This window comes from Trichosurus vulpecula, chromosome 8 (assembly GCF_011100635.1).
Source record: "Trichosurus vulpecula isolate mTriVul1 chromosome 8, mTriVul1.pri, whole genome shotgun sequence".
In the NCBI taxonomy this organism is placed as follows: Eukaryota; Metazoa; Chordata; class Mammalia; order Diprotodontia; family Phalangeridae; genus Trichosurus; species Trichosurus vulpecula.
The window spans coordinates 229,779,207-229,796,121 of NC_050580.1; the positions used below are offsets into that span (position 1 = coordinate 229,779,207).

Genomic DNA, 16,915 nt, shown 5'->3' on the forward strand with positions numbered 1-16,915 from the left:
GGCTCTTAACTACAGTTGCCCAGAGTTTCCACATCAAGACCCCTTCAAGAGTGAGAGCCCCAAGCAAATATCTCTGTTCTCTCTTTTTATGCACTCTTTAGCCGTCATCAAATGTCATCTGAGTGACCAGAACTCAGGCTCCTACTATTGGCTCTGGTCTTAGCAACTCCCCTTAGAACCCTGAAGGCTTCCCTCCCACATAGGCTTAGCACCTAGTAGATACGGGTTTGGGCCTGGGCTTTGCAAGTAGTAAGGCTCAATCAAAGACACTTAATTAATCTAACATTCTAAAACAGTAAGAAAGTCACAAGTTAATTGATATTACACATGCCTATCAAACAACCAAAAAATTATTTTATAGAGATAGAAAAAATAATATCTAAATTCATCGGGAAGAGTAAAAGGTCCAGAATATCAAGGGAATTAATGAAAACAAATGCTAGGGAAGGTAGCCTAGCTGTATCAGATATCAAACTGTACTATAAAGCAGCAGTCATCAAAACTACCTGGTACTGGCTAAGAAACAGAGTGGTAGGAATAGGTTAGGTACACAAGACATAGAAGTCAATGACTATAGTAATCTATTCTTTGATAAACCCACGGAATCCAGCTTTTGGCCTAAGAATTCACTATTTCACAAAAATTGCTGGGAAAATTGGGAAATGGTATGGCAGAAACTGGGAATAAACCAGTATCTTATACCATATACCAAAATAAAGTCAAAATGGGTTCATGATTTAGAAATAAAGGCTGATATTATAAGCAATTTGAGAGAGCAGGGAATAGTTTACCTATCAGATCTATGGGAAAGGGAAGAATTCATGACCCAGCAAGAGACAGAGAGCATTACAAAATGCAAAATGGATAATTCTGATTATGTTATGCTGAAAAGTGTTTGTATAAACAAAGCCGATGCAACAAAGATTAGGAGGGAAGCAGAAAATTGGGAGAAAATCTTAACAACCAATGACTCTGATAAAGGCCTCATATCTAAAATACACAGGGAACTGAGCCAAATTTATAGGAATAAAAGCCATTCCCCAATTGAGAAATGGTCAAAGGATATGAACAGGCAGTTTTCAGAGGAAGAAATTAAAGATATCTATAGTCATATGAAAAAATGCTCTAAATCACTATTGATTAGAGAAATGCAAATGAAAACAACTCTTAGGTACTACATCTCTCCTGTCAGATTGGCTAACATGACAAAATGGGAAAATGATAAATGCTGAAGAGGATGTGGGAAAATTGGAACAGTAATACATTGCTGGTGGAGTTATGAACAGATCGAGCCATTTTGGAGAGTAATTTGGAACTATGCCCAAAGGGCTGTGAAATTGTGCGTACCCTTTGACACAGCAATAACACTCCTGGGGTTAAATCCCAAAATGATGACACAAGTGGGAAAGGGACCTATATGTACAAAAATATTTATAGCAGCTCTTATTGTGGTGGCAATGAATTGGAAATCAAGGGAATGCCCATCAATTGGGGAAAGCCTGAACAAGTTGTGGTATATGAATGTAATGGAATATTATTGTGCTATAAGAAATGGGGAAGATGCAGACTTCATAATAACCTGGAAAGGACTACATGATATAATACTGAGTGAGAGGAGCAGAACCAGTAGAACATTGTACTCATGTTTCCTTCTGATTTTAGTCTTTTCCTTGTTTTATCTCTCTAGAAATTTATGATTGGGGTTTTATTCTAGATTTTTAGCTAAATTTCTTCCTTAGAGGTTTTAGGGTTCCCCCCCCCCCTTATATTCCTCTATTGCTTATTTTCTAACTCCTCCCCTTTGATATAGTAGATTTACCACTGGGGCTGTACCTCAAAGCTGTCATTTCACCTTGATGAGTTTTTTCTTTTAATTTTCCCTGTTCCCTTTCTTGGTTAGCTTTTGGTGGGATAGAATTGGCTCCAGTTAGGTTCCTGTCTTAATTTCCTTAAAAAATTATTTGCAAATTTATTTTTATAAACTTTTAATATCTTTCCCTTTTACTTCCACTTCCAATTTAACAAAAAGTAAGATAAACCCCTCATAACATACAGATAGGTGTATATACACATATATGTATATGTATGTATAATATGTATGCACACATTTTTGTTATTATTCAGTCATGTCAACTCTTTGTGACCTCAATGGTCCTTCTGTCCTCCATTATCTCCCAAAGTTTATGCTTTTGTTTTCAATCTTTCCCAACATCAGGGATCTTTTCCAGTGAGTCCCGTCTTTTCATTATATGGGTAATGTATTTAAATTTTAGCTTCAGTATTTGTCCTTCCAAAGAATAGTTTGAATTAATTTCTTTCCTTTGTTTCTATATTTGTTTACATTTCTGGTGTGTTATTTTGGTGTTTGCAAAGAAAATCATCTGCCTCATGGGTATCTTTTTCTTTCTAGTTTTTTTTCTTTTTTTATGGGTTTCATTTTCAAAAATTTATTCATTTCTTGGTTACTGTTAAGTTTTGACTGATTTGATCTCCTTGCTGTTCAAAGGATTCTCAAACGTCTTCTCCCGTACCACAATTCAAAAGTGCCAATTCTGTGGTGCTCAGCTTTCCTCATAGTCAACTCTCACAGCCATAGATTACTACTAGAAAAACCATAGCTTTAACTCTGTTTTTTAGTATGCTGTCCAATTTTGCCATAGCTTTCCTTCTAAGGAGCAAGCACCTTTTGATTTCATGGCCACAGTCACTGTCTACAGTATTTTTTGAGCCCAAGAACATAAAATCTGACACTGCTTCCATTTCTCCTCCTTCTGTTTGCCAGGAAGTGATGGGACCAGATGCCATGATCTTAGCTTTTTTTTTTTAATGTTACATTTCATGCCAGGTTTTTATACCCTCTTTTTTCACCCTCAGCATGATTCTTCTTAATTCTTCTTCGCTTTCTGCCATCAGAGTGGTATCATCTGCATATTTGAGATTGCTGATGTTTCTCTCAGCAACCTTAATTTCAGGTTTTGATTTCATTCAATCTGGCACTTTTCATGATGTGCTCTGTACATAAGTTGAATAAATAAGATGACAGCATACAGCCTTGTGCTATTCCTTTCCCAATCTTAAACTAATCAGTTATTCCATGTTCCGTTCTAACTGTTGCCTCTTGACTTGCATACAGATTCCTTCAGAGACAAGTAAGATATACTCTCATCTTTTTGAGGATTTATCACATTTTGTGGTAATCCACACAGTAAAAAGCTTTCATGTAGTTAGTGAAGCAGAAGTAGATGTTTTTTTTTGGAAATCCCATGCTTTCTCCACAATTCAGCAAAATTTTGGCAGCTTGGTCTGTAGTTTCTCTGCCTTTTCAATAGCCAGCCTTCACTTCTGGTAATTCTTGGTTTACGTATTGCTGAGCATAACCTTGCTGGCAAATGAGCATAGCTTTTTTGTAATTCAAACATTCATTGACATTGCCCTTCTTTAGGATGGGATGTAAATACACACACACGCACAAGCATGTGGCTGTGTATGTTTATCTATCTATCTTTAGTGTTATGTACTCAGCATATATAAATACTTATATATATGTATGCATACTGTATATGCATATGTATGCGTGTATGTATATACCAGCAAAATAAATCGGCATATTGGCCATATCAAAATATGTATGTACATATGTATATGTACACACACACACACACACATACATATATGACTTGTTTTGCATTGGAAATCCTACCTCTGGCAGGGGACCATCTCTGGTCATCCTGATCTATATCCTGCCACTGGACCCAGATGGCTCCAGAGGAGAAAGTGAAGCTGGTAACTTTGCATAGCCCTCCCTCACTTAAATCCAATTCGATGGCAAGCCATGGAATCGCTTTTCCCATGCCGTGGTCCTTTTCGAGAATGAAGGACAAACAACAGCAATCACCTCTGGCAAGAGGTAGGTTATGTGTTTTGTCTTTAGTACTTTGGTCTTGTGTCTCATGGCATTAATTAGATTTTGAAAGTGTTATATTTGAAAATTAAGGTAAACAAACTGAGCTTGATTGATTTATTAGTGAGGCAAGCACTGTCCAATAGATTGGGTCAGTGGTCTCTCTCAATGATCCTAAGGTAGAACTCACCCACTTAAATATAGTTTTGAGGAGTACAGAGTTGGGTAGGTGGGAAAGACCAATGGCATTGGATACAGGGTAGACAGTGTCTTGGAGGTGAGAATGATATGATTGGTTACATCAAGAACAGAGGATTAACACTCATGTGAAACTAATAACTACTCCTCTCTATAACAAAAGAATGCTTGATTGATTTATGGGACCGATCTGCATATTGCAGGCCTTGTTAGTGGACCTGAGTTAGCAGACTCCCTGGTGCCTGCAAAGGTTTGTTAGGGACATAAGACTTTCTTTGATGGTGCAAATGATGAGGTTAAAGAAAACTGATGATGGTAGGGAACCATAGGTTTCTAGGGGTGCTCGAGACCCCAAAACACCGACACACTGGGTCCTGCCAAAAGCTTTCTCAGCCAAGGAAAAAGACAAAGTTTGTTAAGGATTTGCCATATTGGGCAGTCTTGCCAGATTCAGTCTGAGCTAGATTGAATCTGAGAGCCTTTGTGGAGGCAAGATGAAACTTATATACACAAAGATTGTAGGAGGGATCTAGGGTGGTCCTGGGGAGGAAGGGTTTAGGGAGGGTCTTGAGGAGGAGTCTAAGGAGGTGCTTGATGGGACTGGGATGAGGTCAGGCTCCAGGAATGGAGAATGGGATTAAGGGTGGGAAGTAGCTGAAGGCATGAATATTGATAGTATCAAGGGTGGGAAGTAGCTGAAGGCATGAATATTGATAGTATCAAGGGTAGGAAGTAGCTGGACAATAAAGGGCAAGGCTAGGTAGAGATTTGGGCCTAATGATAATGTAAGGTTATAGCCTCAAGCCAAGGCTGGATCAAGTGGGAAGATTCAAGTGAATAAGTTTTAAATGGAGAAGTTTTGCCTCCATTTAGGGGCAATTAGCAGCCCAAATCAAAACGACCAGGAGTTGGGGTGAAGAAATAGTATTTATACAGAAAAAAAGCAGGATACAGTGGTTAATTATCTCTTGAAGTTTACATATGTTATTTTGCAGACTCGGCAAGCCTGTGTTATTTCACTTTTTATGACCATGATACAATAAGAGGAACCTCCTGAATAGATTGTAAATACAACATATCAGATAGCTGACAAAGTGTCAACTGAAATTACAACCCAGGATCTCTGTGTCCAACTTGCCATAACTTCCCACAACATGGTATATGCTCAAGATAAGGCAAAAGTCATATAATTCAAGATAATGTCTAGGGTTGAGGCTTTCATCCTTAATGGCCATAGACAGACCAAGAGATGCTCCAGCTTGGTCTGTTGACAAAAGATAGAGACATCTCTGAGCCCACTCAGTGAAACAAAGGAAGACTGTTAGCATCAGGCTTTTCCTCTGGTTAATTAGCTTACATTCCTTAAAACAGTCATGGGGCCCAGAGACACTTGCTGAAAGCCAAACGGCAGGAACTAAGTCTGTTTTTCTTATGCAAACTGGGTTTTTAGTTAGGGGCTGGGGGCAGGGTCTCCCTAGTAATAGCTCCGGTACCACACAAGGAGAGTTCAAGGGGGTTCGCAGAGATTGTATTCCAGATTCAAGGGGGTTCCCAGAGACTATACCCTCACCACAAAGACAGTTCAAGGTTAATGTATCTCTTAGAGCTAGCTTTACAACTTAAAAGATTACAGCAGATGTCTTGGTATTTTCCCGGAAGCTGAACATATGAGGGATAAAGAGTTTTCTTTTAATTAACTACAGCAACAGTCTTGCTAGCAGCTGCTGTAGGGGTGTAAAACCAATAATACCAGCATACAGAAAGGCTGCTAACACAGGTTCTTTGATCTGCTTTTCTAAGGAAAGCAACTTTAAGGTCTTAATAATCTCAGTTTAATCAAACATACATATATCATTCACTTAGTTCTGGGGGAAAAGATCACTCCCCTGAACTTTTAGGCAAATAGAAACAAATTACAAACATCAACAGACCTTGTCTGATTCAAATCACAATTCATAGTTACCAGAGAATCATCAACATCTATCTAGGTTACAAAGCCCGGGGGGCAGTTACGGCTTGCCCAGAGTCTCAACACTTGTTCCATGAGTATGCCCCAAAAGGCAAACACCAACCTTGGATCTTAATATAGCTGTCTCAGGGCCCTGGGGCACTTGATTACCTCAGTGCTGAGAAGACCACAAGCAAAGAACCCATTAAGTACTCAACAGAGAAGCAAATGAATAGGAATAGTATAACATCAAATTCAAAGATCCCAGATTCCGGGGTAAGAACTTACCACTAGACAAAAACTGCTCGAAAGTAGTTTGGAAAAAATTAGGTAAAGACTAACATCTCACACTGTTTATCAAGATAAATTCAAAATGAATATATGACTTAAACATAAAAGATGACATCATAAACAAGTAAATAACATTTCAGGTAATGAACATCATAACTAAACAGGATAGAGAGATTCCACTGTATCTTTATAGAAAATAAAACAGGCAATTTTGGGTATATACAATTAAAATATTTTTACACAAAACTAATGCAGTTGAAATATGAAGTGAAAGTAGCAAATGAGGAAAACTTTTTTTGCAGCAAGTTTCTCTGAAAAAATTCTCATATCCAAGATACATAAAGAACTGATTCAAATGTATAATAAGATCCATCCTAGTAGCCAAAACAATATGAATAGCCATTTTCAAAAGAAATATAAGCTAACAAACATATGAAAGAATATTCCAAATCACTTAAGTGACTATGAGGTTCTACCTCACATTCATCAGAATGACAGAATTGAGAAAAAGAAGAAAATGGCAAAAGATTGTAGGAAAACAGGCATTTCAATAAGTGCTTGGGTGGAGCTGTGAATGAGTCCAACAATTCTGGAAAATAGTATGGAATTATGTTCCAAGAGTCACTGAACTGTATCTATCCTTCAACCCAAAGATACCCAAAAGAGACCAAAGAGAGAAAGGACCCATATGTACAAAATATTAAATAACAGCTATTCTTCTGGGAGTCCAGAAAAGAAACTAAAGGGATCCCTACATATTAGGGAATAATTAAACAAATTGAGGCATATGAATTTTTGTAAAGGAATATTATTATGCATGAGAAATCATGAAATAGACACTTTAGAGGAACCTGGGAAGACCACTTTGAAGTGGTGAAAATTAGGCAGAAACAGGAGAACAACTTGTACAAGGACAAAAACATTATAAAGGAAATTTTTAAGTGCTTTTGAAGAAATTATGTTGATTCTATATCATTTTATAAATTTGTAATCAATCCTGTTCTGTATTAATATCCCACTTTGTATGATTGCTCAAGCCACAATTCTTTGTCTCTTTGCCTATGAAGTTAAGTTTAAAAGTTCAGTTCTCCTGCTAATGACTGTTATATTATATAATTATATTTCCCTCCATCCTATCCTGTCACCCTTTATTCACTTTTCTCCCTTGACCCTGTCCCTTTTCAAAAGTGTTTGCTTTTGATTACCTCCTCCCCCATCTGCTCTCCCTTCCATCATTCCCCCTTTTTTTAATCCCTTCCCCCTACTTTCCTGTGGGGTAAGACACCCAATTGAGTGTGTATTTTATTCCCTCCTCAAGTCAAATACAATGAGAGCAAGATTCACTCATTCCCTTTCACCTCTTCCCTTCCAACAGAACTGCTTTTTCTTGCCACTTTTATGTGAGATAATTTACCCCATTCTATCTCTTCCTTTCTCCCTCTCTCAATATATTCCTCTCCCACCCCTTTATTTTATTTTATTTTTTAGATATCATCTCTTCATATTCAACTCATCCTGTGCCCTCTGTATATGTGTATGTGTATGTGTATGTGTATGTGTGTGTATATATATATATATATGTATATATGTACATATATGCATATTCTCATCAACTATCCTAATGCTGAGAAGTGTCTCATGAATTACACACATCATCTTAACTTTAGTAAGTCCCTTATGTTTTCTCTTTCTTATTTACCTTCCCATGCTTCTCTTGATTCTTATGTTTGAAAGTCAGATTTTCTATTCAGCTCTGGTCTTTTCACTGAGAAAGCTTGAAAGTTCTCTGTTTTATTGAAAATCCGTATTTTGTCTTGGAGCATTATACTCAGTTTTGCTGGGTAGGTGATTCTTGGTTTTAATCCTAGCTCCTTTGACCACCAGAAAATCATATTCCAAGCCCTTTGATCCCTTAATGTAGAAGCTGCTAGATCTTGTGTTATCCTGATTGTGTTTCCACAATACTCAAATTGTTTCTTTCTGGCTGCTTGCAGTATTTTCTCCTTGACCTGGGAGCTCTGGAATTTGGTGACAGTGTTCCTAGGAGTTTTCTTTTTGGGATCTATTTGAGGAGGTGATCTGTGGATTCTTTCAATTTCTATTTTATTCTGGTTCTAGAATATCAGGGCAATTATCCTTGATAATTTCTTGAGAGATGATATCTAGGCTCTTATTTTGATCATGGCTTTCAGGTAGTCCAGTAATTTTTAAATTATCTCTCCTGGAACTATTCTTCCAGGTCAGTGGTTTTTCCAGTGAGATATTTCACATTGTCTTCAATTTTTTCATTCCTTTGGTTCTGTTTTATAATGTCTTGGTTTCTCATAAAGTCACTAGCTTCCGCTTGCTCCAGTCTAATTTATAAGGTGGTATTTTCTTAACTGGTGTTTTGACCTCCATTTCCATTTGGCTAATTCAGCCTTTTAAGGCATTCTTCTCCTCATTGGCTTTTTGGAGCTCTTTTGCCATTTGGGTTAGTCTATTCTTTAAGGTGTTATTTTCTTCAGTATGTTTTTGGGTCTCCTTTAGCAAGTCGTTGGCTTGTTTTTTGTGATTTTCTTGCATCTCTCTCATTTCTCTTCCCAATTTTTCCTCTACTTCTCTTACTTGCTTTTCCAAATTTTTTTTGAGTTCTTCTGTGGCCTGAGACCAATTCGTATTTTTCTTGGAGGCTTTTGATGTAGGCTCTGTGACTTTGTTGACTTCTTCTGGATGTATGTTTTGATCTTCTCTGTCACCAAAAAAAGATTGTAGAGTCTGAGTCTGAGTCCTTTTTTGCTGCCTGGCCATGTTCCCAGCCAACTACTCGACCATTGAGCTTTTTTGTCAGGGTATGAGTACTTGTAGAGTAGAGAGTGTCTTGTCCCAAGCTTTAGGTGCTGTGCTATTGTTTTCAGAGCTTCTTCTATACATCAAGCTCTGCCATAGCAGCACTCTTCCTCCCCCAAGAACTGCCAACCAGGATTGCAACCCAGATCCAAGCAGGGCAAAGCAGGGTCTGCACTCCTACCCTGGTCTGCCACTTAATTCCTCCCACTGGGTGGGCCCAGGGCTGGTAGCAACCGCAGTTGCAGCTCTGGAAGCAGCCAAAGCACTGCACCACCTCCACTCCCCTGCGGCTAGGGCCTACCACGTACTCCTCTCACTCAGTTCCAGCAGTTTTTCCACTAACATGCCCTGTTGTCTTTTGCATTTAAGAAGTCTGGTAACTGCCACACCTCAGTAATTCAGGGCCCTATGGTCTGTTCCACCTGGCTCTTGGTCTGGTCTTTCCTGGCATGGCCCATGCTGGATTCCACCCTGCCCCCAGCACCATGTGATAGACCATTCTCAGGGACCATCCAGGCTGTTCTGGGCTGGAGCCCTGCTTCCTTCTGCTGTTTCGTGGCTTCTGCAGCTCTAGAATTTGTTCAGAGCCATTTTTTACAGGTGTTTGGAGGGACCTGTGGGAGAGCTTAAGGGAGTACCCTGCTTTCCAGATGCCATCTTGGCTCCTGTGCACATTTTTGTAGCCCTTTGGGCATGGTTCCATAGTTTGGCTGCCCCGTTTATGCTTTTATTTCTCCATTTCCCCTTCCATTCCTCAACAAAGTTTTGCTTTTGACCGCCACCTTCCTCAGTTTACCCTCCCTCTTGATTCCTCTCCCTTATCTTACCCTTTTCCACTTGCTACTTCTTCCCTCCCTTCTGACCACCCCCCTCCCTTTTTTCCCCCTTTCCTGTCCTACTGCCTGTAGAACTAGTTAGATTTCTATACTTATCAGGGTATGTTATTCCCTTCTTGAACCAGATCCGATGAGAGTAAAGCTCAAATACTGCTCTTCTCCCTCCCTTCTTTCCCTCTACTATAATGTGTTTTCATGCCTCTTCATTTGATGCAGTTTACCCTTTCCTACTACCTCTTTACTTCTCCCAGAAACCTCCCTTTACATCTCTTAATTATGTTTTTGTCCTTGTATCAGTTATTTTATACAGACACTCACAGTCTATGTGTATCCCTTTCGATTGTCATTATAACTGTACTATTCTCAAAATTGACATATATCTATGTATAACATACATAAAATGATATATTCCTATATAAAAATGTAGATAATTTGCCCTTATTGATTAATAAGGTTTGTGGGGTTTTTTTCCCCATTTACCTTTTTATGTCTCTCTTGAGTTTTGTTTTTGAAGGTCAAATTTTCCATTGAGTTCAGGGGTTTTCATCAGGAAGGTCTGGAATTCCCTTATTTTGTTGAATGTCCATCTCCTTGCCTGAAAAATTATGCTCAATTTTGCTGGGTCGTTGATCCTTGATTGTAGTCCCAGCTCCTTTGCCCTTTGGAATATCATATTCCAATTTCTCCTGTCATTTAATCTATATTAAAAAAAGCTGAAAGATCCTGCGTGTTCCTGACTATAGTTCCATGATATTTGAATTGTTTCTTTTTGGTGGCTTGCAGTAGTTTTTCCTTGACTTTGTAATTCTGAAATTTGGCTATAATATTTCTTGGTGTTTTTAGTTTGGGATCTCTTTCAGGGGATGATCAGTGGATTCTTTCTATGACTATTTTCACCTCTGGTTCTAAGACCTCTGGGCAGTTATGTTTGATAATTTCTTTCCTTGCTGGCTCTTGCATCTGGATTTCTGAGACATCCCTGCACTGGTTTCTGCCTAGTATTGTGCTCTTGTTACAGGCTTGCTGTGAGGATGAACTGAGTTACTATCTGTAAAACTCGACAAATCTTTAAAGTTGTTATTTTCTTTTTTATTACTTGTTCATCTCAGTAGTGAGTAATCATTTGGTAGACGAATAATTCTTAAATTGTCTCTCCTGGATCTGTTTTCCACATCAGTTGTTTTTCCAATCAGATATTTCACGTTTTCTTCTTATTTTTTCATTCTTTACTTTTTTCTTGGACTACTTCTTGATGCCTCATAGACTCATTAGCTTCCACTCGTTCAATTCTAATTTTTAATGAATTGCTGTCTTCATTTTGCTTTTGAGTCTCCTTTTCCAGTTGGTTGATTTTACCTTTCAGGTTGTCATTTTCTCGATTTAGATTCTGAATCTCCTTAGCCTTTTCTCCAATTTTACTTTTTAAATATTTGATCTTATCAGTGGTTTTTTTTCCCATTTTTTCTTTTGTGTCCCTAATTTGGTTTTTAAAATCCTCCTTTAGCTCTTCGAGGATGCTTTTTAGGCTTGAGAACAGTTCACATTCCCTTTTGGGGTATCAGATGTGGGTATAGTATCAATGCTGTCCTCTTCTGAATTGGTATTTTGATCTTCCCTGTCTCTGTAAAAAGAATCAATTTTCCTTGGTTTTTTCATGTTCTTCATGTTGATTAGCTTTTTCCTGGCTTCACAGTGGATTTCTGCTTTTGGGGCTCATGGAGCTCTGTCCCAGGTTTCTTGTTCTAGGAATTGTGAGCGTAGTTACTGGCTTTGTGTGTTATGGCCCCTGGTTTCCTGAGGTATGGGGGAAGGATTGTCTGGCTGCCTGAAGTCTCCTCTTCCCCTGGGGCTCCTCTCCAGGACAGGTGGTCTCAGCCTTTGTGCAGGTGTCTGCTACTTCACCTGGCAATGGAAAGGCACATCTGGGTTTCTGGTGTTGACCCTTGCTGGCTCCACCCTTCTGGGAATCAGAAATTCCCACTGTTTGGCTACTGAAGCCCCACTTCTTTCTCCTGTATTCCAGGGTTTTTCCCGAGGTATTCTCTCTGGGTCAAGGAGGGAGGGATGAGAGCTGGCCATTGTGGCTCCCAGAAGTTCAACAAGGCGAGTTTCAAACCTTTGGGCTGCAAGCTGCAGGAGTGGTTGTCTTGCAGCCGCAGGCACTTTGCTGCTGCCTCCTGTCACTTTGACAGACTCCCATCCTGTGTTGGGAGGCCTGGGGATCTCCACCAGTTTCAGGTGCCCAGCTTTCTCCCAGCCTGGATCACTGGCTGGTTTCTGCAGCTGCTTCCACTTTGGTGTGGTCTGGTACAGTTCAGTGCGCCAGGCCCTCTCCCAGCCTACAGATCTCTCCTGTCCACTTTGTGGACTCTCCTGGCTTGGAAATTTGCCCCACTCAGTCTACTAGTGGCTTCTAACTCTCAAATCTGTTCAGATTCACTTTTTTAGAGGTATCTGACAGAACTTGCGAGAGCTCCGGTAAGATGTTGTGTTCATGTGGCCATCTTGGCTCCGCCCCTTTCCTGTCTTCTAAAATCATGTAAATTATTTTATTATTTTCTTTTAAATTAGTGTTGTCTTATGAATTCTGTTTTTTGAAAAAAATTTATTAATGTCCCCTATATATTTTAGCATTTCTACTTTATTATTTAATTTGGGATTTTCTTATTTGTACACATTTTAAAAAATCTTTTATGCTCAGTTCACTGATTTGTTCTTTTGTTTTGTTGTGATGTTATTTTTTCCCAAAGAACTTGTAAGTTTTGGTATGTTTTTTCATTATTGTCATTTTCTTTGATGAAATTTTCTGTTGTCTCTCGACCCACCATTATTTTATAATTATGTTGTTTAGTCTATAATTACTTTTTAATTTTCTTCAAAGGCCACCTATTGAATATAATTCAATAGCATTTAATTGTTAAATATGTTTAACATTTTTATTTTTCTATATTTTTGGTGATTTCCTTATGTTGTAGTACATGACCAGTTTTTGTAAAGCTTCCATGCATAAGTGAGTATATAAATTTCTTTTATGTCGTGTTCATTAATCACCAGGTACTTAGTGTCTCTTATTATTCTTAAATTCTATGCAAATCCTCAACATCTTTCTTGTTTATTTAGATTTATTTAAGTCTGAAAGAAGTTCATTGAGATCTATTGTTATAGTTTTACTCCATACAAATTGAGATCTATTGTTATAGTTTTACTCCATACAATTTGATTAACTTTTTCAATTTTTCTATTTCTTTTTCTTATTTAGATAATTTACTATTTAGTTATTATCCAGTGTTACTCTTGGTTTGCTATCTATTCCCTGCTTATCACTTTATCTATATTTATATATTTACTGTATATATTTTATATTTAATATTATTTTTATATATTTACAGTATTATAATTTAATATTATGTAATTAATGATATAATTAATATCATATATTACATATTTGCTGTATATATTTAATGTAACTTCTTATGAAATCATCATTGCTACCTTTGGGTTCAAATGAAACATAATCAATTTTGCTGCAGCCTCTTATTCATCCATGTAAATTTTCATGTTTTAATTGTCAACATATGGTTTGATTTTGTATTTTCCAATGCATTTCTGCTCTTCTCTTCCATTTTATGGGTGAGATTATCCCATTCTTTATATAATTATGATTAGTGATTGTGTATTTCCTTCCATCCTGTCTTCTAATTTTTCCCCTCTTTGTTCTCACCTCTTTACAAATATGGAGAACATTAGAGAGGTATTTTGTTCTATAGATTAAATGAGTTATTTCTGCTCTTTTGCATCCCTTCTCCCATTTAATGTATTTCTCTGCCATGATCTTGGGTGTGTGTGTGTGTGTGTGTGTGTGTGTGTGTGTGTGTGTAGGAGCAGGATGTAATTTTGTTCATTCTTCCTTTTCAGGTTCAGATGAAAGTGACGTTCATGGCATACTCTTTCCCCTCTCACACTTTCTGCATGTTTACATACTCTTCATTTTATATGCCTCTATTACATCTTTTGTGTCCAAGTATAAACCCTTTTCTTTCCCATTTCTGTCTCCTCCTGAGACCATAAAAACAGCAAAGCCAACCTTAAGCCCTCTGTCATATTTGGCTTTCTCTATGACCCTTTAATATATTTCTGTAGCTCTAAGGAGATATTTAGTTCTTGTCTCCCTGTTAGCGTTATTAATAGTTCATCCCCACATAGTCCATTCAGATGTGTTTAGCTTTGTTTTCATTAGGAATACTTGGAAATCCTCTACTTCAGCAGAAGTCTATTCTTTTCTCTTATAGAATTATATTAGATTTTGCTGGATGAATTATTCTTGCTTGTGAGACTTTACTATTTGCCTTTTAGAACGTAATCTCATCTCTTCATTATACTTGCTGCCAAGTCTTGTTTAATCTTCACTGTGGCTCTGTCTCATTTCATTTCTTCCGAATATCATGTAATCCTTGTGTCTAGGAAATGTTTTGCCTTCTGAGGCTGTACTTGGATTTGTGAGGTTACTCCCTTCTTCGAGGTTTACCCCATAGGTATCTTTTAGCTATTTCTTTAGAGTATATGGGGAGTGTGTTCATCTCATCAGCCTAGTATCTAGGTTGGGTGGCCTTTGCTTGGGTCAAGTTCTTGTATTCCAAGTGGTGTGGGCAGGCCCTGCTTGTTCCTGAATGTGGTGGCTAAAACTAGGACCCTCCTTCAGAGGGAATTGTTTGACTTTGTTTCCTCCTGTAGTTTAGGACTAGGTTGCCTGGATGCTAAGTTGATGGTAAGCTGTGGTTACCCAGATGCTGCTTAGGACCTTTGTTCTACTGTGTCCAGCTCCTTTTTTTCACCCCTGCTATGAGGTTACTCCCAGCATATGGCTGGGACCACCTCCCTCACTGAACTTCACAGTTGCTTTCTCCCATTTCCCTTGCCATAGAGCTCATCTCCTTGACTTCTCTGGGGCCTTGCTGGCTCTTGCATCTGGATTTCTGAGACATCCCTGCACTGGTTTCTGCCTAGTATTGTGCTCTTGTTACAGGCTTGCTGTGAGGATGAACTGAGTTACTATCTGTAAAACTCGACAAATCTTTAAAGTTGTTATTTTCTTTTTTATTACTTGTTCATCTCAGTAGTGAGTAACTTTTAAAACCATTGTGCTAAGAATACCATTCCTTATGAACTTGAGACTGTCAACTAATTTGTGTAAGTCATCCTTTTACCAACTTATTGTGTAATTTATTATGCCTTAATTTTGTCTTTAAGAAAATACCCTTGCTTTCTTTGACCTTTTATATATATTGATTTGCATGTTCTCTACATATTTGCATATGAACATATTGTTTCCCCTGTTAGAATGTAAGCTTAAGTGTAGGGATTGTTTCATTTTTGTCTTTGTATCCCAATTGTAATGTTAATGGGGGGTGTAAGATCTTCCCCACCCATTAGTTGGCCTCATGTGGAACCCATTAAGGGAAGCTTGCTTGTAGCCCATTAAGGGAAGCTTGCTTGTAGGAAGGCTTGCACACCTTTTGTTAATACGCTAATTAGGCAGTGAGTTAGGTTGTGATGCCTTCTGGCTCTGAGCCTATTAGCTGAAAGAGTATATATTGTGAGAGGTGAGCTTTTGCTTTGGGGGCTTGCTTATGAGAAAGATGTTGTTATTCCCTGGTGGAGACTCTGAATGGCCGCATGTTCAGAGCTCCCAGACTCCTTAGAGGTAAAGGCTCTCTTGATTCAGTGGTGGATGTAAAGCTTTGATTCAGGCAGTAGAGCCCTGTCTGTTGTTCTTTATTTCTCTTTGTATTTTTCTATGTAATTAAAGAAGATCATTGACCCCTTTTAAGTTGTTTTCCTTAGTAAAGCAGATCTAAGAACCTGCACTAGCAGCCATCCTGGGTATGCCAGTGTAGTTGTGTAACTTAGCACAGGGCCATATATAAAGTAGCTGCTTAGTAAATACTTTTGTCCTTGGTGGGGCAATAAAATTAGCTTAAAAATTTCCTTGAAGGAAAAGAATGTTTTGCTTTTGTCATGTCACCAATGGTTAAAACAATGTACCTGGTACATTGCAGGTACTTAATAGTTACTTAAATCCAGTGGTTCCTTTCCTCCTGAATTAACTCCCTTCCTATACCATTGGAGCACAGACATTAAGTGCCTAAGTTTCTATAACCAGTAAGTGTCAGAGGCAGGAGTGAACCCAGGTGTCCCTGGCTCGGAGGCCATGTCACTATCCAACATGCCATACTGCTTTTCTGATATATGTAAATACCAGACCATCTCCTAATGGAAACTAAAGAAAACACGTGTGTCTCTATAACCTAAGTCAAAGTGAAGCAGTACTAAGTGTAGTTATTAACCTTTCTTAAGAACTTAACTTTGTGATTGACATTGTGACCAATATTTCTAGGCTAGTAATTCTTGTGTAATTTTTTTGGTTGAAAAAATGAAATGATTCATGTTATTAAAAAATCCATTGTTATGATTTAATGGATATATGATGATTGTAGTCTATGTTTTTAAAACAGATATGACCATATTCTGAAATGGGAACTCTTCCAGCTTGCTGACCTCGATACATACCAGGGAATGCTAAAGCTGCTCTTCATGAAAGAACTGGAACGTATTGTTAAATTGTATGAAGCATATAGAGAAGCTCTTCTCACAGAGTTAGAAAACCGCAAACAGAGACAGCAATGGTATGCCCAACAACATGGCAAAAATTTTTAAGCTAATTTTTAATGAACATTTGTGAAGTTTTATAATGACTTGAAAATATTTTTACTTTTTTAAAAACTGTTTTGGCTAAGAAAAGCAGCTTTCATTTTGTTGATATTGCACTATTGAATGTAATTCTACATGTATTTGGTTTATAGAATAAAAAACTCCTTTTATTGATTAAAAATAAAGTTAGCTTATTCCTTGAGA

At 37.9% G+C, this 16,915-nt stretch overlaps 1 protein-coding gene across 1 annotated transcript in view; it reads left to right on the forward strand.

The window, feature by feature from the left end:
* SAV1 (salvador family WW domain containing protein 1) overlaps positions 1 to 16,896 on the forward strand; it is a 93,456-nt gene extending 76,560 nt beyond the window's left edge. Inside the window, exon 5 of the mRNA XM_036736967.1 lies at positions 16,516 to 16,896. Coding sequence (XP_036592862.1) covers positions 16,516 to 16,717 — 202 coding nt within the window. The 3' untranslated portion in view covers positions 16,718 to 16,896. The remainder of the gene's footprint in view (positions 1 to 16,515) is intronic.
* The last annotated feature ends 19 nt before the right edge of the window (positions 16,897 to 16,915 follow it).